Source organism: Octodon degus, unplaced genomic scaffold, assembly GCF_000260255.1.
Source record: "Octodon degus isolate 3935 unplaced genomic scaffold, OctDeg1.0 scaffold00052, whole genome shotgun sequence".
Lineage (NCBI taxonomy): Eukaryota > Metazoa > Chordata > Mammalia > Rodentia > Octodontidae > Octodon > Octodon degus.
In genome coordinates this window covers 3,197,698-3,219,073 of record NW_004524628.1, presented here as the reverse complement: position 1 = coordinate 3,219,073, position 21,376 = coordinate 3,197,698, and the positions used below count along the sequence as shown (strand labels likewise).

The window sequence follows — 21,376 nt, the reverse complement described above, 5'->3', positions numbered from 1 at the left end:
GTGTTGAATTCAGTAATTTCCACCGTTCTTTATAATTTCCTTCCCTGTATTAACTTTGGATTGTTCTTGGTTTTCTAGAACCTTAATATGTATGATTAGGTTATATATTTGGGCTACTTTTCTGATGTGGTTATTCAGAACTATAAATTTCCCTCAGAGGACTACTTTCATTCTGTCCCACAGCTCCTAGTATGTTATAATGGTGTTACTGTTTCTATATTTGCATAATTTCTGTGTTATCTTTTGGATTTCTAGTTTCATTGCACTATGACCAGATAATATGAATGGTATGATTTTGATTTTTGGCATATTCATAAGAATTCTTTATGGAATAGCAAATGTGTCCAATTTTGGAGAAAGCTTCATGTACTGCCAAGAGTGTATATTCTATTGTTAGTTGGAACACTGTAAATATCTATAAAGTCCATTTTTGCAGGTTTGGTTCAACTCTGATGCTTTTTCAATTTTTGGTCTAGTTGATCTGTTTGTGACACTGGGGTATTGAGGTCCCCCATTATACTTCTGGTGGTGTTTATAGTTTTTATGCCAGTAGCATTTGTTTTGTGAAGTTGGGCCCATGAGTTTCAGTACATATACATTTATAAATATTATCTCTTCTTGTTGAGTTGCTCCTTAATATATAGTAACCTTTGCTTCTTCTGATCAGTTTTGGCTTGAAATCCATTTTGAATTAGAATAGCCACTCCACTTTTTTTATTCTCATTGCATTGAATAATTTTTCATCCTTTAACTTTTAATCTTGTATTTCTTTTTGGATTAAATTTGTTTCTTATATAGTGCATACCACTGTGTTTTGTTTCTTTATCCATTCTGCCATTTTTGTCTTTTGTTTGGGGAACTGAGAGCATTCAGTTATAATTGAAAGCTATTACCACCTGCTTAGTCAGAGTACAGTGGCTGGGATTTGATTCCTGGCATGCAGAGCCAGCCCCACCCCTGGGGTGTGCTGAGATGGCAATTGAGACTGGGCCTGGAGGCATGCGCCTGTAATCCTAGCACTTGGGAGGCTGAAAACAGGACAATCACTACGAGTCCAATCTACATAGTGAGACCCTTTCCTAAATATATATACATAAAAGCTACCGACTTATTCCTGTCACTGTGTTACCTTGTGCTGATTTGCCCCCACCCTCTTCTGCTTCACTGCTTATCCTGCCATGTGTATTCATTCTACTGGATTTTCCTTTTTTCATTGTTGGCTTATCTCTTTCTAGGATATCCTTGAGAACTTTTTTGTAGTGCTAGTTTGATGGTTGTCTGAGCTACTTTGTTCATTACTGAGACAAAATACCTGAGACCCAAAGTTAAAGGCGGGAAGGCACATTTCAGCTCAGTTTGTAGAGGTTTCAACCCATAATTCCTGGGCTCCAAGGCAAGTGGCATAACAGAGGGGCATGGTGGGGCAGAAGACAAGGAGTAGCAAAAATAAGCAACAAGTGACAAGCCATGAACATGGCTTTTTCTCCTTTATCTTACACAGGTTTCCACACACACCCTTAATCCTAGCATGACATGTGACTTGATGCCAGCATCATGTTCTTGATTCCAGCAGCACAAACTCTAGAACTGGCCACCTCCAAAATGCCCCATCTATGACTGCACAAGGCTGGGCGGGGGGCACATCTAGATACAAGACCTAACAGTGGTCATGAACTTCTTGAGACAATCTGTGTCATGGAAATATTTTTTAATTTTCAAGAAAGTTTTTGCAGGATATGTAAGTTTGGGTTGAAGCTGTTATATTTTAGGGGTTGAAACACTTTGCTTCATGTGCTTATGTTAAGGTTTGTGTTGAGAATTCTGCTGTAAGTTTGGTGGCTTTTAAGTGTTTTGTTGGTTTTCTTAATAGCTTTTAACATGTTAGCCCTGTGTAGGGCTTCTGGTATTTTGGCTATGATGTGATGTGGAGAGGTTCTCTTTTGCTAGTGGCTACTTGGGGTTCTATATGCCTCAATAACTTGTATAATTTTTCCAAATATTTGGAAAGTTTTGTATTACTGTAAACAGACTTCCTATATTACAAGTTCTTCCTTTTTCCATTTAATCAGATTAGCCTTTAAGTCATCTGGCAGCTGTTGAACATACTTATCCTCTTCTCTTGTTTTTAAGGTATCTCTGAGTAAGTGGTCCTTGAAGGCATCCCTATCTTCTAAATTCTGATATTCTGTCCTTCAACTGGCCACTTTTACTACCCATACTTTTTTTTGTCTTCTAGAACATGAGTTTGCTATGTTGTTCATACTGGCCTTGAACTCACTTTGTAGCCCAGGATGGCCTCAAACTCACAGTGATCCTCCTACCTCAGCTTCCCAAACAATGTGATTACAGGCATGTGCCATCACTTGCAGCTGTCCATACTTTCAATGTAATTTTTAATCTCCTGGATTTTTGTTTGTAATCTTTTCATGGACTCTAGCTCTTTGCTAAACTTTTCATTCGTGTTTTGTATAATTTTGTTTAGTTCAGCTAGCTTTTTATGTGCTTTCTGTAAGCTCCTTGGTTGCTTTGTTCATTATATCTATTACCTTTTTGTATTTTCTGTGAGTCCAACGAGTACCTCATTGATCTGCACTTCAGTCTCTGTTATCCTTTTGAGTAATTTGGCTGTGTGGCTTTTGCATGCCTACTGCTCAATGCCCAATGTACATACTTTGGGGGAGTTAGAAGCTTTGGGAGGCATTTTGTTGCCATGTCTTCTCATGTTTCTAGTTTTCTTTTGTGCTTAGACATATGGTCACTTATAGTGGATAAATCTGTTGATAGTACGGAGAACTTTAGGTAGTTTGCCTTTCAGTGATGTACACAGGATGTGGCTCTTGTCCTTTGCTGGTATCCAAAGATCTGATCATGTTTGTCAATATGAATGGAGGGATGAAGTATTACTGGCTCAGCCCCCAGTTCTCCAGGAATGGATCACAGTGTGGTGAATGTCAGAGATGTACAGAGAAAACTTATTAATAGCAAGTATACAGCCCTGACAATGTCAAGTAAATCAACAATAGTAATATCTCCTAAGACAAACTTGGTATTAACATATAAGAACCAATAATGTATGACACTAAATTTAGAAATATACAATTATAGTATAAACTCAAAGACAAGTAAAATATAGTAAATATCTACTTAATGCAATAATAACCTCTGCTAGTGAGGAATTCAACAATAGTCACACAGTGTTACCTAATTGTATAAGATTAATAAAACTTACTGGTTATACCAAGTATGAGAAAATGCAAAAAGATGAATTTGAAAAATTAAAACAGATGAAAAGCTAGAGAGAAAAGTGAGGCAAAAGATCCCATTACCTGTATGGGGTAGAAGAATATTTAGAGAAGTAGAAAAGGTAGCAGGGGGAAAAAAAAAGCAGAGAGGGAAAGAAGTAGAAGATAAAAGGAAAAGAAGATAAAAATTGAAAGAAAAAACAAAGAAAATGGGAATAAGGAAAAGTAGAAAGAAAAAAAGTTCAAAAACAGAAAAAACATTTTTGTCTTTTTTTAAAAAATGAAAGGTTTCCTTCTAGGAGTTGCAATTCTGGAGTCTAGAAAGCCTCGGTTTTCTTGGCATAGCCTTATAGCAGTGGGTTTGTAAGGTGCACCCCTATTCGAGAGGAAAATCTGTGACCCAGGCTGTAGCATGTCCATGCTGTGTCTTTGCTGATGTTGGTGTACAGGGAAGGCAATCAGACCTCATATCCATGCTGTATGTTTGTAGCAGGGCAATGACATAAGTATTTAATGAACAATGACAAGCATTTTTGTACCTAGTTGTTTCTTTTTTCCATTTATGTATTTATTAAAGGGTCTCCTACACAGCTTGGACTCATAGTAATCATCTGGTTTTCAGCCTCCCCAGTGCTGGGATTATACGTATGCGCCACCATCCCTGGACTCAGTTGCCAGCTCAGTGTACCCCGGGGATGGGGCCGCTGCGGCACGTAGGAGTCTTGAGCTACCTCGCGGGCCCTACCCAGCTGTTTTTTTTTTTTTTTTTTTTTTTCCTCGAATGGCTTCAGGGCACTTTTGGCCAGCGGGAGAGTTGTGAGGTTCGAACTCCAGCAACCTGAGGCTGAGAGCTTTGTGGAAGCAGCCACTTAAAGGCCTGAGCTAGGGCCAGGCCCCCGCCCAGCTGTTTTTGAGTGCAACTCAAATCCAATCTGCCTTTTCCCTGTGAGACATGGGACCCATATCCCTGTCTGTGGCTGCCTCCAATGGTTCTTACCCGGTCAACCATGGGAGTGTAACACTGGAGCCAAGTAGTTTTTCAGTTGTTCTGAACCCCAGATTTAAATAATGCTTCACCTGCTTCCTGAATGGCTTGATGAAGTAGTCTTGAGACATGGTGGGTGCCTGGCAAATGAAGGGAGTCCTCTAGGAGCAAATAGTTTTTGTAGTTCACAAGTGCCACTGGCTCTGCCACTGTTTTCCCTGATCTCCCAGCTTTAGGCACTAACCTTCCTACTGGTGAGCTTGGTTCCCTTCCTGTCAGAGCTCTAAGAGCTGGGGAGAGAGTCCCAGTTGTTTCCTCATTTTCTCTGTGCTGTGGAAACTGTCTTCTCACTTCTGTGTAGCTTCTAATTTTCCTGTCAGTTTCTTCCCTATTCCCAGTGAGCTGCTTCTTTTTTTTCTTCCACTGTTGCTATTTTCCAGCATTTGGATCTCAGGGAGGGAGGCTGAATTTTGTTACTGATCACCACTCAACATTTCCTTTCTCTCTACATGAATTTTTAAATTTTATTTCTAGTAGACATTAAAATAAACAATAAATGTAGAAAAGAAAATCAAGGTTCAAAGTGAGAGATCAGTGCTCTCTTTGGCAGCACATATTCAAAGTGAGAGGTTAATATTTACAAAATGATTTCTGGAGAGTCCACATCTACATTTTATTTTCTCAAACGCTTATATTCCAAGAGCAGTACAATTAGCCTGTTTCGCAGAGTTTTAATCTTGTTTGCATACTGTTCCTGAAACAGTTTCCTCAGCTTTTGCCTTAACAAATCCAAAGACGGAAGATGATGACAGTCTGGAATATTCAGCATAGTATGAAAAAATTCATTCCACATATCCAGATGAGGAAGCCTAAAGAGACAAAGCATTAATAATGGACCAAGTGCAGCCTTCCACATGCATGGCCACCTTGCTTCTGCATCTGACTTCCCCATGTTTAGTAGGGCAACTGTCACTCAAACCCAACTCTGCACATAAGAATGGTGGAGATGTATCTATCATAAATGCTAGAAATTAACAATCTAATAAAGTGTCATTTTAAACAAACCTTTCAAAAATATGGTGTTTTTTTAGTAGTAGCTCTTTGAAGGAAAAACTTTCAACTTTGTTTTTTAAGGAAATCTACCTGAGCTGGGCATGGAGGTGTATGTCTACAATCCCAGCTACTCAGCAGGACAAGGCAGGAGGACCATGAGTTTGATACCAACCTGGGCAACATAGTAAGATCTCATTTTTAAAAAAAGGAGAAAAAAAAAAAAAAAAAAAAAAAAAAGAAAAGAAAAAGTAAATTGAAAAAGCCTATCTACCTATTTTTGGCTCACTGTCCAAAACGTGATAATCTGGTCACATGGCTCTAAGGAGCCTAATTGCACACGGGCCAAAACCAGCACACAGGCCGGAGGTCCAAGAAAAAGAGCATAGCTCTGAGTTCTGGCCACTAAGTGGTTAAAGTTAAATGCAAGACTGTCAAAAGGCACAACACATTGCAGTTGTGCTCAGGTGGAAACTGAATCCCTATCACAAAGGTCAAGGGCTGGGCTTGAGGCTTTCCTCTACACTGGTGGCCAGAGATGAGAGCCCTGTGAATAGCCACACGGTCCTTCAATTATGGGTAAGAGAAAGAATGGACCGCTACATCTGATGACTCATTGTGCAGAAGAAAGCATAGTAATAAGTTTTTCTCCAAATATGGAATCTACTCTTACGTGTGTATATTGTCACATGATATTTTATAAAATTATTGCCTACTCTTCCTTTTTCTATTTTGGAAGGGGCTTGGAAGGGTGAAGAGAATCCCAGTTTAAGTATTTTCTTTCTTTTTTTTTTTTTGCGGTACTGGGGATTGAACTCAGGACCCTGCACTTGCCAGGTAAGCACTTAATTTTACTGAGCTATCTCCCTGGGGCCCCAGTTTAAATATTTTCAAGAAAGCATATCCTTTCCATTAGATTGTACATAAAAGATTACCTTTTGTGTATGTTTTTATAACTCAAAACAATTAAGAGAAGCATAAGGTATACAAGGAACATACACACAGGAAATACTAAGTACTCAGGAGGACAAGGCAGAAGGACCATGAGTTTGAGACCAATGTCAGCAACATAGTAAGATCTCACTTAAGGAAAAAAAAAAAAAAAAAAAAAGAAGACACCAGCTTGGTCTATCAAGAAATAAGCAGACCAACTTGGTTCCCCTGTGGCCACAGTTAAAAGGGAGGATGTGTATTATGAAATACTAATTATCTTATCATTTAATTATATTATTTAATTAGTATTAAACAAAATACTTCTAGTAGTGTGTGCATACAATATTATGCTGGGAGTGCTGCTCACACCCATTTTATAGATGACAAAATAACCTCAGAGAAATGAGAATTAAAACCCTGACCTGTAACAGGAAGCTCCCCTGTACTACGTGGGCTTAAAAGTCTACTCATCTACATTATTTCCATTGCTTCTTATAAGAAACATCTGGGGAAAACAGAATTGGTGCTGTTCTCATTTACAGGAGAAGAAAACAAATAAACAAGCTAAACCCTGAGGCTCAGTGATGTTAGAAGAGGTAAATAACAGGCCAGGAAAATTTTAAGTTTACAGGACGGCAACGGCACGACAGGAGCCTACAGTGTTCTAGGAAGCTGCTGGGTACACCTTGGTCATAAGCAGGGAAGCAGAAGTGGTGATGCCACGTAACCTGCTCACCGCTCAGAGCCAGGACTCTGCTCTGTCACCACACCACCCAAGGCACAGGGTTCTGTGGGTGGCAGAGATGGCTTATACACCTGATAGAACCTTCTATTGTCCTGTATTGTCTTCGCACTGTGCATTAATGCTAACACTCACCTTCTAAAAATACCGTCAGGCTTCCAGACTCCTCCCTCATTTTTTACTTTCATGTAAGTGCCAAAAAGCATGCAGTACACTGTTGCAGCAACCCCAAAGTAATCAACCTGTCCAGAAAGCAGAGGTGTGTGATTTGAACAGCAAGTTACATGTAAGCATATTAAGATGTACCAAACCAAGGAATCAGATTCACTTGTAAAGAATGCTGGAAGCCCACCAAATTAACTATGTAAGCTCAGCTGGAGACTTCCATGGGCAGCAAACCACCAGTGCTCCTGAGACAGCTCCCATGAAAGCCCTGGTCTTGAGCTAGTATCCTTCTCCACTCCTTTGTTCTGTCTCATAGAGGCAAATACAACACCTGAATCCCTCAGCTTGACAGCCCTCCCAGCTCCCTTTCCTGGGACTCTGGGGGTTACTGGGACTACTCTAAGGCCTCTCTGGCTCTGTGAACCATTCCTGACTTCAGCATGGACCAAATCTGCAGGATAGCAGACTGTCTACCTTTGCTCTTCCTACCTACCACCCCAGGAGGTGCTAGTCCAGCAGTCAGCAGCCTAAGGCCGTAGAAGGCAGCAACAGCCTACTAAAATTGAGACTCCCTCCTTTGCCTTCTTCATCACAGGCTTCTGTTGGTTATGTGATTCCAAGTTCAAAAGTTTACATTTATGCTGATCAGAATCATCTTTACTTGTCATCTAATATTCTATTTGTAAAAATTATAAAACCTCTCTTTAGGACAACAATGACCTATTTCTCATACTTTTTGGATCAGTTACTGCATCCAGAAGAAATTTAAGTATGCCATCAACCAATCAAATCCACCTCCTTGTCTGCAGGAGCAGCCCAGGGTCCCACCAGGGCACGGGCTCAGCTTCCTGCAGCTGGCACTATGGGCCTCCCTGTTAACTGTGGCCTCAGGGGCACCAAGCTAGTCTGCTTCCTTCTTGATAGACCAAGCTGGTTCCTTACAGCATGACGTACTTTTCAAAGCGTTCACAAGCTATTACTTTTCTCAGAGTGAAACTAACAGGATAGATCTGCTTCTTTCCTCTGATAACAGAATCTGACTAAGTAACAGAAAAGGAACATTCTTCAGAAGCAGAATTTCACCCTCCTCCTCAGCCTTACGTTCCATCTTTCCTTCAAATGCTGCCCAAGAGGTCAATTCAAACTCACTAGATTCCCCAATTCATGATGAAAACCTGCTAAGTGCAATAAAAGAAACTGTTTTCAATTGTATTGCTCTAGATCCATACCTGGTAGCTCCACGGTTTATTACTGAGCATCTCAATACACTGAAAACCAGATGTTTCACACCGCGCTGTAAATGTAGTTCCTTTTGGAAAGAGTTTCATATCTATACTCTGCCCCAGGTCAATCAGTGCCAAGCCAGCAGCTAAATCTTCATCATCATCATCCTGCTCCAAAAACCTAAAGTATAAACAAGGGCGAGGATCCATGAATACAGGTAAAAGGGTGCTAGGGAAATGGTAAGGAGAAAACCATTCAGAGGGCCACGCTTGCCTGTTTCCCAGGATGAAATTGTCTGGCTTAATGTCTCCGTGGATGATTTCACAGCTGTGGACTTGTTCAATCATGTAGAGCATTCTGATAGCGAAAGCAATGACGAGAGCTTGAGGCATCACTTTTTCAGGGGTATTTTTATAGAGGTTAATGGCATTCTAGAAACAATGCAAATAGTATCCTAGTTGGTTGTGGTGCACTAATGAAATTTCAAGTCAAAAGCTCTGCCCCTGCCTATCATCCTTGCAAGGTTTCCAGCTCTAAGAGTTGTGCATAGATGCAAACCAGAAATGCACTTCAAGGGCCAGGGAGCCGACTCAGTGGAGTAAGTGCTTCCCTGGCAAGCGCAAGGGCCTGAGTTCAATCCCCGGTTCCGCAAAAAAAAAAAAGAAAAAAGAAATGCACTTCAAATACATGTTCATATTATGAAAATGAAACACTTACTAATAATGTTCCATAGCTGTAGAGATCGCCTACTAAAATGCTGCCATTCTGAAATAAATGTGCAGAATAGAATTTGATAAACATGTGTCGTGCAGTTGGCTTCAATCTCTCCATCAGCTGGGTCCCAATGTAGAATTCCCAGGGGCTGGCAGGCTTCTGGACCTACAAATCAGATTAGGTACTTTGCCATATGCAATCTCACATTACGGAAAATAGCAAGAAGAAAGCAACCTCCATCTCAATCAAAGACAGAGGGAAGAAAGCAATGTCGGACACTGAGCAGTTCCGAAGGGGCTTGCCGCAATTTTATGGGCCAGGCAATTATGAATCCTCATAAGATAAATTTTATTTCCTAACTGCTGACTGTAGACCTCAAAGAGAACATTGCTGTCTTAAAAATAGAAAATACAAAAAAGAGGCTGACAAATTGAAGTTGTAAAATGCATTTCTATACTGTATAAGAAGCTACTCAAGTCACGCACCTTTAAAACGCACTTCTGTTTGGTCTTGGTATCATTCACATCTCCACAGGTAGCTTCGTAGACTTGCGCAAAGGCACCTGTTCCAAGAAGGTGACTGACATAGACCAGCAAAGAACCTTGGAAGACAAAGGTGTCAAAATGACAGAAAGACTCAAAACATGAAGGACTTATTCAAAATGATAATGTTAAGAACTTTCTTGTGCTTGAATTGCTTTAGCAAATAAAAAGGGATGTAGTCCCTTGGAAAAGTTTTTCTAGATGCAGGTAAAAGTGAGGCAAATTCCTGCCACAAAGAGCCTCCTTAGCAAACTGCTAAGAGGGGTAAGAGCAGCTCGGTGGCCGAGGTTACCTAGGAGGTCACTCATCTGCCCAGCCGGGTTCTCACATTGTAAAAGTAACATGTTGCCTGCTCAGCATGACTGCTGAGATACTAGGAAGAACTAGTAGATACTAGGAAATCCTTAGAAAACATTTGTTTTATAATAAAGTGAAAAGGGTAAAACATAATTGCATCAATATTTATTTAAGATGTTTATCAATTTATTTCAGTAGTTTTTTTTTTTTTTTTGGTGGTACTAGGGATTGAACTCAGGACCTTGCACTTGCCAGGCAGGCACTTATGCTGCTGAGCTATATCTCTGGCCCTATTGTGAATTCTTTTATAATCACAGTACGTTTGTCACAAATAAAAAAAACAAACAAAAACTGAGATATGGTACTATTAACTAAAATTCATACTTTATTTAGATTCCACTGTTTTTCCTCAGTATGTGATATTTAGTCAGTGTGTCTCTTAGACTGCCTCTGGGTTGTAGTTTCTTAGACTACTCTTCTTCTTTTTTTTTTTTTCTCCTCTCTCTTGTTTTCTCTTAACTTTGATAGAGTCAACGGGTCTGGTCAGGTATGCTGTAAAATGTTCCTCAAATTTGATTTATGTTATGCTTTTCTGTGGTCCCACTGGGTTCACTGGTTTTGGGGAGAAAGACCATAGAGGTGAAGCTGTTAAGATTCTTAAATTTAAAAACTTAAGAAGAATTCATACATTCAAAATCATATGTCTAGTTTCTAGTCTGGCTTGTAAGGAACTTGAAAGTCATCATTCCTTCCTCACAATAAGAAAAAAAGCTAACTAACCATCAAGTCTTCTTAGACCAATAGAAAACTGAAGTCAGTTTCCTCACAGGGAAGCTGCTCCCCTGACAAATGGGAAGAAAGACAGGAGGACACAGAGAGTCACAGTGTGCCAGAGCAGCTGCTGAAGACAGCAATGAGGTCACTGCTGTGGGGAGGCCTGTACTTTTCAGTCTTTATTTAAGAAGTCTTCAGAGAAGCCGAAAGATAACAGGGGAAACTTGAACAGCTTAACTCCTTGCCAGATAAAAAATAAAATCCACACTAAGGCCTATTTTTCTTAGCTTCTTTTATCAAGTACATCAGGTCTGGGTAAAAGCAACCAAGATAATCTTTAGTAAGTAAATTAATAAACTATGAGATAAATTCATACAATGGAATATTCAGTGATTAAAAAGAAAAGAGGGCTGGCCAGATAGCTCAGCAGACTGAAGTGCCTGCTTAGGCAGCGCACAGTGGCTGGGTTAAAAATCCCCAGCATGCCATGCCAGACCTGCCTCCAGGGCATGCTGAGCTAGCTACTGAGACTGGACGTGGTGGCACACGCCTGTAATCCCAGCGCTTGGGAGGCTAAAGCCAGGACAATCACTACCAGTCCAATCTACTTAGTGAGACCCTGTATACCCTGTCCTAAGTACAGAAAAATAAATAAATAAATAAATAAATAAATAAATAAATAGAAAAGAGCTACCAAGTCGCAAAATGGCACAGAAGCACTTTTAATGCATATTGCGAAGTGCAAGTCTGATTGGTTACAAAGTGGTGTGAGTCTAAATGTATGATATTCTGGAAACGATAAAACTAAAGGCAGTAGAAGGATCAATGGTTGCCAGGGGTTGTGGTGGTGGGCAGTGGAGTGGGGATGAGTAGATGAAGAAGAGAGTTTTTACGGTAGTGAAACTATCCTGCATGGTACAAAAGGAAGGACACACGTCATATATTTGTTCAACATGTAAGCTCCCAGAATGTACAAAGTACACTGTGGACACTAACAATAATGTGTCAATACTGGGTCATAAATCACAACAAACAGCACATTCATGCAGGATATTAACAGTGGAATCTGTGCTGGGGTAGGCAGATACTCAAAACTCTGTTTACTTTCTTTCTTTTTTTTTTTTTTTAACTCTGTTTACTTTCAGTTTTTCTTTTAGCCTAAAGTTGCTCTGAGAAAAACAAAACTCATTAATTAAATAAAAAAAAGTATTTTGTGAAAACTCTCATTCTCGGCTAGGTATAGTGGTACATGTCTATAATGTTAGCACTCGGGAAGCTGAGGCAGGAGGGCCATGGCAAATTCGAGACCAGTTTGGGTTACAAAGCAAGCTTAAGGCCAGCCTGAACTGCGCGGCAAGACCTTGTCTCAAAAAGATAAAAACAAAAACAAAAACTCTTGTTCCCATGATTATCTATATCCAACCAGTTTCCCATCCCTGGTAAGTCAATCTTAGTTGATTATCCTTCCTGGGCTCTCTAGAAATACTATCAAACAGAATACATATCATCATTTTCCTTTAAAAAATCCCCAAAAATTACCATGATACATGATTTTCTGCCCTTTGCATGTAATAGTATGTTTTGGAGATCATTCCTAACCACTAGGTTTCCTTTTTCTAATATCAATGCCTATATTTTACTATAAATTCTTAAAGGTGAATGGTTATGTTTAAGACTTACGGCAATTTTAATTTTGATACTTTTTTGATAAACTGCCTTCTACAAGTTAAATACACTATAATACCAACACCAATTACAATTTTACAGTCATGGCTTAACAAAATTAACTAAACTTAATTCTGTTTAAGTTATAATTGTTGAAGGGGAAGGAGACAATCTCTCATGCACAAGTCACCATCAACTTCTCCCACACAAACACGAATTTAAAGTTATATTGACCGTATCATTCTTACCCAAACAAAATTCAGTCTTGGGCTTGATGGCTGGGAGTTTACACTGCCATTCAAAAGAATTTGGGTAGGAACTCACTGGGTTAGAAAGCCCAGATAAAAGTTTGAGAATCAATTTTTCATCCCATGGGTTTTCAACAGCGAAGTCTTAAAGGAATAAGAACAGAAAAGAAACATAAACTCAGGAATTTTATCCAATAAAGTTTAGATAAAGCAAGTGCAGATATTCATTAAATAAGACATCCTTAATAGAGCATTCATTCAAATAACAGAGGACTACTTTTAAAAGTCAAAATTGGTAGCTCTGCAATTGATTATTTGTCATTCTAAATCTCTAAGTGTAGAGAAATATTCTGCTGTGACCAAAGACTCAAAGCCTCAGGTCACTCACTCGGCCCTGCTAGATCCAGCTTCACCGCAAGCACAGGTGCATGTCCTAAGGGCACAACTGGATGTCACCTCCATCTGCTGTGTTCACAGTACATGCCCTCAGCTGCTTTCTGCTTATCTTGACAAAACATTATATTACCTAGATGGAAATCTCATATGAGATGTACTTTGGAAACAGTTCTAAAAGGAAGACAAAGTTTTCTCTATAATTTAATTTATAAAATTTCTACTAGTGGCAATTAAGAAAGACTAACCCAACATGATTATCTCATACTGAGGGTCGAGAATGTGCAGAACATTGTTCTGAGTATTTCATATTTATTAACTTAGTTGGTTCTTACCGTGAGCCTCTAAGGTAGGTATTAGCATAACCTCCACTTACAGAAAAAAGAAACAGAAAGTTGAGCTAATCTTGGTCAAAACTATATGACTGCTTAGTGGAGGAGCTAGGATTAGAGCATAGGCTTATAACCTCTCCAGTCTATCCCCAGTCTGTGCTGTCAACTACTATGCCTTACTGTTTCTACATGGCAAGGGGCAGAAAAGTATCCCTTTAACCTTGGGTCTCAGTTAACTTTTATTTACAATGTTATTAGTTCATAACAAATAGTATTAAATATCTGGTACATTGTAGACTGCCAAATTCCAATTCCCTCTTCCAACAGTTATTTCAGTACCTTCTAAAATTAAAATGGATTGATTTTTCCCTTAAGTATTTGTTGCTACATTGTCTTGTAACATAATTATGAGTTTTGTCAGAACTTGTGTTCTACTCAATGGCATCAAGGTCCCCTTCTGAGTTCTCTCAGTGCACAGCTTTTGCCAGGCTATATCTTTATGGTTCAGCTCAGACTGAGCATGCGCACTCACCTGGAGCTGTGATGGGCTGCATCCATTCTGTGCGGAACCCAGCACTGGCCTCCCGCGGGGCCTCCACGATAGCAGGGCCAGAGTCCGGGAGTTTACAGGCCTCAAGGCCCCACACTGCGTCCCGGGTGAGCACACTGCCTGCAGCAGGCTGGCTTGGGTGCGGTAAGGATGCCGAAGCTATGTCTGTCAGCAGGGCTTGTTCTGGGCTTTCCTCTTGAATCGGACTAGACGTGTGAAAAGCAGAGAAAACCACCGCACATGAGGAGAAGCCTAGAGGACTGGAGTACAAGGAAGTCCCACAAAAGTTTCTTTTTCATTTCAGGAATGACATTTAAAATGGCCTTTTAGACCAAGAATTGGTTGAATCATTTTCTTTAAACAAATACATACAAACATACAGCTAGCATGATGGGGTAGAAATAAAATCAGACATGACAATACATTAGGATAAATAGGTGGGGGTGAGACATTATAGGAGGAATGGGTTGATATCTCCAACATGAATCCAAGCAGCAATTCTATAATCAAGACTGAATATTTAAATTCATTTTAAAAATCGTTTTATGACATTGAGAAAAACAAAATGTCAACCATGATCCAACAATTCTGATATAATTCCATGTACGTGTATGTGCATACACAAACACAAATAAAGAAATGTATGCCCATGTGCACACATTAAGTCGCCTCTCATGCATGGCTTTCGTATCTGTGAATTCACCTATAGCTAAAATGAATTGGTAACTCCCAATCAGTACGCATGTCATGATGGAATCATTTACAGACTTAAGAGTGAACAAAAATTGGAGCCACCCAACACACTCCCAGCTTGGGTCAAACAGCAACACTACGCTTCATTGCTTAGCACTCACCTTGTTTCCTTTATGTGGTATAGTAACATTTAAAAATTGTATTCTTGTGCTTTTTGTTGATTTCACTGTTAAAATGTTGCCATGTATACTGCTAAGGGCAGATATACTTCATTTTAGCCAAAAGGCTAAGAAGCAATTATGTCCGCATGAATAGCGCTGAAGTGCCATTAATGTTTCCAAGTACAAAAAGGCTATGCTGTGCCTTATGGGGAAAATGCTATTATATTAGCCAAGCTTCATTCAGGCATGAGTTACAGTCTTGTTGGTTGTGAATTCAATGTTAATGAATCAGTATTATATATTAAATAAGGTGCCTTCATTTAAATTCTTTTTTATTTTTTGTGGTACTGGGGATTGAACTCAGGACCTTGCACTTGCCAGGCAGGTGCTTATTCTACTGAGCTATCTTCCTGGCTAAATAAGGTGTCTTTAAACAGAAATGTGAGCAGAGGCCCACAGGGCTGCATATTCCCACTAGGAACAATAGTTCAGTATCCACCAAGTCAGTGTTCGCATGACTTCATAAAATATATCCAGAGGATAATGAGAATTGATTGTATGTTGTACATCTATCTATATCCGTATATGCACACATAGGTGACTTTACATGGATAATTTATAGATGTGATTTCATATGATGCTATTTCTATTCTTATCATAAACATTTTTCTTTTTGTTAACTAAAACCAATTTTTTAAGTTTAGTTTTAGACTTTACTATTAACTCAGTCCCAGCCCTCATTTGGATTTCAGGTTATTTTCACTACTATCTTCTGCTTCAGGATCCAGTTCTGAATGCATAACTGGATTTAGTTCTCATGTCTCCTTACTCTTCTCACCGGTGGAAATTTCTTAGTCTTACTGTTATGGTCTGAATCTAAAACATCCTCCAAAGGGTCGTGTTCCCAGGTGGGGTTTCTGGAGGGTGACTGGAGCAGGAGGAGCCTTACTTTATCAGTGGGCTAACTCACTGGTGGATTGATCATTTGATGGCATTATTGAGAACTGATGAAAAGTTAGGAGGTAGGATCTAGTTGAATAGTCCATGGGAAGTGAGTTTGGGGGCCACGTATCGCCCCCTTCCCCTTCCTCTCTGCAATCTGTCTCTTCATCCCTCTCTGCTTCTTGGGCACCACCAGGTAAGCAGCCTCCTCCTGTACGTGCTCCTGCCACACTGATGCTTCTGCTTTGCATCAGATCTGAAGGGATGAAGCCAGTGGACCACGGGCTTACCCAATTTCATAACACCTTCACAGTGCCAAGTATTTTGGGTTTCTCTGATACTTTCCTCCTGGCTAGACTGGCATTAATGTTCTCTGGGAAGAATATCTTAACAGTGCAGTGCTCTCCCATTGTATGATATTAACATGCATCACCATAACTTATCCCTGGTGATGTTAAACTTGACCATTCAGAGAGGGTAGCCTCTGCCAGGCTTCTTCACATTCCACCATGATTTTAATGACTATGCACCATTTAACCCAGCAAATGTACATACAACTCTACAATTCTGAGACAGTGAACATATTCCCAGTGTTTTATATTATAACATATTAGATATTAGGGGTACCCACATATACTGAAGAAAATTGTTTCCAAATCCTTAAACATTGCTACCTAGCTTGGGTGCCCATTGCTTCAAGTGCCCTTGAGTGTGATTGTTTCTGAAATGGGCTTGTTCCTTGGGGACACCCTAGGGATTAAGTCCAGGGACACACTGGAGGAATCACTGATTCCCACAGGAATTTCCTAGAGAAATTCGTGCATCTGGCTTGTATGAGTTTTGTCTCCTTGAAACCAAACTGTCACATAGAGAGCAAAGGTAATGGTTTCTGGATGGAGTGTACTGGCTGGCAGTTGTGAGCTTTGTTCCCTGTACTTCTAAGTTCGTGGTATGCCACAAAGGCTTCGGGGAGTCTTGTGAGTCAAGTTGGGCTGGGCTTAGGAAGCCTGCTGCAGGCAGACAGTACAGCTCACCACGCTGCAATGCCTTCTGTTATCAAATCCTTTTACCAAACAAAGACCCAACTAAAAAATGATTGGAAATGACTGGATAAGACATAAACAGAATGTCATGTAGAAAACAGTAAACTAATCAACAATTAAACTACACAGTTTTAACTGAAAATTATATGCAATGGATTTTTGATAGCAAAAGGCAGTACAGCACAGTGGTGAGAACAAAGGTTCTGAAATCAGAGAAACATAGTTCAAATTACGATTTCATAAATTAGCTCAGTGATTTCAGATCAATAATTTATCCCTCCGAGATCTGATTTCCTCATCTGCAGTAGGGTAAAACAGTAGTTTCCACTACTCAAGTTATTGTGAGAATTAATTAAAGGATATACTTCACCAAAAGCATAAGCACTGTGCTTAGAATATAATAGCCAAAAGATGGCAAGTACTTTTATTATCTTTTACCTTCATCAGCTTCTTCAAATATGGTAGAATTTTACTTCTGCAAAGTATTAATGTATGGCAAGTCTGGATTTTGTACTATGGAGAGTTACACACCATCTACTTTAAAAAGAAAGTTTCAAAAAAAAGCTGTAAAAGACACATCACTATTCAGCCAGGGATACACTGCAAAGCCCTGAGTTTGATTCCCAGTATGAAAAAAAAAAAAAGATACATTGCTATCAATTCTCTTCAAAATATCCCTCTCCCCTTCAAACACACTTATGCTATCATTCCTTCTACTTTCTGAAGCAGTTCTGGAAGGCCTTTCACGAGGGTCTTTCTTTCAGTTTATTTTAGTACAGGGTCTAAAGGGTCTCATTACACAAATCAGACTCGTAGTGATCCTCCTGTTTTCAGCCTCCCAAGTGCTGGGATTATAGGCACGCACCACCATGCCCAGTCTCAATCGCTGTCTCAGTGTGCCCCGGGGGCAGGGTAGCATGGCACACGGGGGGTTGAACTGTGGTCCCTGTGTCTGCCTAAGCAGACACTTTAGTCCGCTGAATTATCTGGCCGGCCCTCATAAAGGTTTTTATGAAGCATAATCAAAACTATGGTAAACGCAATTCATAACAGCCAAATCTTAAAAGTGGCCTATATATCTATCAATAGACACAGATAAATATAATGTGGTATTTATATATGATGGAGTACAACCCTGCTATAAAGAAGATAAGTTTGAGTCATTTGTAGGAAAATGCCCAGTTTTTCTTTTCTTTTTGGTCATTTTTAGACAGGGTCTTATTATACAGTTCAGGCTGGCCTTGAGCTCACTTTGTAGAACAGGTTGGTCTTGAACTTGCAGTGATCTTCCTGCTTCAGCCTTGCAAGTGCTGGGATTATGGGTGTGTGCCACCACACCTGGCTATTTGGAGGAAAATGGATGCAACTGGAGACCATAATATTAAGTAAAATAAACCAGGCATGCAAGCTTAAACAGCACATAGATTCTCCTACTATGAGAAACCAAAAGTATAAAGAGCAAAATAAAAAATAGGAAACAAATCTTTTACAATGGGAAGGAGACTAAGAGATGAAAGGAGAGAATGTAAAAAATAACTAAGATGTGTTAGGCACATGTACCAACTCCACAGAAAGAATACAGTCATTATTTACTCCAAATACATACTAATAAAAATAAAAAAGGACTGAATGCCATTGCCAAGTACCACCCAATGAAAGGTGCACTCAAATGTACTATGGTGTGTTCTCATCCTCCTTCTTCCTTGGATCTGGGACCACACAACTTGTGGCTCCTCCCCAAAGTCAAAATGGCAATGAAAGGTAAATGTTTTTAATTCAGGACATAGAGGCAGCCAAAACAGTGCCACTGAAGATACTCATGAAAACATGAAAGAGGACTTCCAGAACTGCTTCACAAAGTGGCAAGGAAAATGGAGCAAGTATGTTCAAAATGAAGGAGAGCATTTTGAAGGGGATTAATGTCAATGTCTTTTACTGCAATAAAATTTTATTTAAACATTCACTGTAGTTTTGATCAAATCTTATAAAGCAGCAATTATGTTTACTAAGTTCTGAACTAGTGGAACTCAGTTGCAGAAAATGTTCCACAGGATTCTCGCTTACCCCAGCTGCTTCTGTCAGTGTCTACTATATCAAGGATCAGGATCTTCATGTGCTCTTATTCACTAATAGTATCTTCTGACTCAACGCTGCGACTCAATAAAGCCTTTAGTCCTTTAAGTTGAATCAAGTCTTCTATTACATCTTAAAAAGCAGAGCTCAAACGATAATGAAGAGAATAACACACAGTACCTGAACTTCCTCTCTTTTGAGGGCTCCACCGTGTTCTCCTTGCAGGAATCCACAGCCACAGGGGTGCACTGTGTTGCCGCCACATTTTCTGAAGTATACAGAACATTCGAGACAGGTATATTACAAGGACTTGTGTGAGCACATACCATTTGACATGGTTACTTACAAAACCTGGAATTCCCTTTTATACTGACTTTTATTAAGTTCAAAATAGTGTTCCATGGTAAAAAGTGCTATAAGATTAAAGGAAAATGGGGAAAAAATTCACTTAAGAAAGTCTGCTACTAGTATACATGAACATCTCAACTCTTTCCATCTAACGCACAATGACTCTTAAAGAAGAAAGGGTTCCAGAGAGAGGCATGTCCACTGGGGCAGGCTGCCCTGACCACAGGACACTGGCAGGGGTCGAGGGCACACGCAGCTCCGGCGATTGCTTTGCAGATGTGGAGAGTGACAGCTGCAACGTCTCCAAAGGGCAGATCTTTGTGTCTATCAGTTTAACAAATTTTACTGAACTCAGTAAGCACTTATTTGATTGAAATGATATAAATATTGGCAATATCTATCACTGTTTGCTTTCACTTAAAAATATTTATATCCTTTGCTATTAGGACCAAAATATAGACTTAACTTCTACCAAGTGATGTGAATAGTACACACAATAAATTATTACAGGATTAAATTTTCTCAGTTTCTCATCGCACAGGTATTAATACTTTTTAGTAGTACAACATTAAGAGTGGCAAATATTGTATGAGCAGCCAATGCTGACTTTGGTTTTTCTCAATGGAAAAGCTTTACATATCTTAATTCAAGTGGTAGACTTACGATGGCAACTTTAACAACAGTTCAAGTTTCAATTAACTTCTCTAAAATTTAGAAAAGAAATATAATATATTGGGTTAGCACTCTAAGAAAACATCCTTTTTTCTTAGAAACATTTAGGTTTATATGCAGGCTATTTATTTTACTACAAAACACTTGCATCTAGTGAAGTGACATTCTCTGACAGTTTTTTCAAGTTTGTTTTGGTGAACAACTGCTATTTTTTAAAATAACTGTACCAATAGTTTGGCTGATAAAGTACGAGTCACCAAAATGGTAAGGTGGCCCCAGATTTCACTGTGCGCTTTGCAGTTATTGGAGACTAAGAATTACCTGTGCTCAACGCAGTGTCACGCGTTAAGAGTTCCAGTTAGATAAAGACCCTTTTATATAGAGGTGCACACCTGGGGTGGGTGGGAATAACTATGTGTGAATTTCACCACTGCTCTTTCTAAGGCAGATAATTAACAAAGAAAGAAAAATGGTGATTTTTTTGTGTGCAGTGTACTCAGCTATACAACTAAGACAAAATTTAAAATTTGTTGATACATGCGAAGGACTAAATTTGGATATGTGTTTTTCATTAAATAGAAAATATAAGTTCACTGTTTTTAATATTCAAGTAATTTTATATGTAGTGGCCTGCTTAAAAAATATAAATATATTCCTATGTAGAGGAATTGTACTTTGTGTATTTGCCTATAACGTTGCTATCGAAGCCAGGCACGGCGGCACACACCTGTAATCCCAGCACTTGGGGGGCAGGGGCAGGAGGCCAGCCAAGGCTACACAGTAAGTGCAAGGCCAGTCTGAACTATATAGAGACCCTGTCCCCCAAAATAAATGTTCTATATAAATTATTAAGTTTTTAAGTACAGACTTTATGAAGACAGTATGCCAAAGGAAACACAGAAACAGATTTTAAGCTTTTTTATAATTTTCAAATTTCCTCTTTTTTTGAATTTTCAAGAAATCAAATATGTATTAAAATATAGAGATTCCTAGAAAACAGCTGCTACAACAATGTAACACTGTACCTTTATCTTCTAGAATGTGTACTGAATCTGCTGGAAGTTTGTGGAATGGTGTAGATGCAAGCTGGGCAGCGGATGCAAAGTCTCCTATGCTCATAGGACTCGGTCCCAGGGTTTTGTTGCAGCGAATACCCCAGACAGTTGAATCATCCAGAAACTCTTCAGTGTGAGGCTGAGGCACTTCCTGTAACACATGATGAACTATGACAAAGCGGCAATCATCATGCTTGGTCTGTGAAGCTTAACACATTAACACCTTAAGATTAAGCTGGGAATAGTAGTGCAGGCCCTAGTCCCAGCTACTCAGGAGGCCAAGGTACGAGTCTTGCTTGAGCCCAGAAGCTCAGCACTAGCATGAGCAACACAGTGAGACCTTCTCATAAAAACCAAAAAAGCCAAAAAACCAAAAACAAACCTCAGAAAACAAAACCAGAAAAACTTTCAAGATTTAAAACAAATCTACAATTAAAAAAAAAAATAATAGCAGTCCTAGCCCCGGCCCGGTGAGTGTGTGGAGAGCTTCCTGCTACCCTGTGCTGGCGGGACCAGTCCCAGCCCAGGCGCAG

The 21,376-nt window shown here is 39.5% G+C and overlaps 1 protein-coding gene across 1 annotated transcript in view; it reads right to left on the bottom strand.

The window, feature by feature from the left end:
- Positions 1-4,884: 4,884 nt before the first annotated feature.
- Bub1 (BUB1 mitotic checkpoint serine/threonine kinase) overlaps positions 4,885-21,376 on the bottom strand; it is a 46,643-nt gene continuing 30,151 nt past the window's right edge. Inside the window, exons 16-25 of the mRNA XM_004633146.2 lie at positions 20,814-20,994; positions 18,949-19,036; positions 13,839-14,062; positions 12,582-12,725; positions 9,541-9,656; positions 9,059-9,220; positions 8,615-8,772; positions 8,347-8,521; positions 7,088-7,194; positions 4,885-5,096 (exon numbers count right to left, since the gene is read on the bottom strand). Coding sequence (XP_004633203.1) covers positions 4,901-5,096; positions 7,088-7,194; positions 8,347-8,521; positions 8,615-8,772; positions 9,059-9,220; positions 9,541-9,656; positions 12,582-12,725; positions 13,839-14,062; positions 18,949-19,036; positions 20,814-20,994 — 1,551 coding nt within the window. The 3' untranslated portion in view covers positions 4,885-4,900. The remainder of the gene's footprint in view (positions 5,097-7,087; positions 7,195-8,346; positions 8,522-8,614; positions 8,773-9,058; positions 9,221-9,540; positions 9,657-12,581; positions 12,726-13,838; positions 14,063-18,948; positions 19,037-20,813; positions 20,995-21,376) is intronic.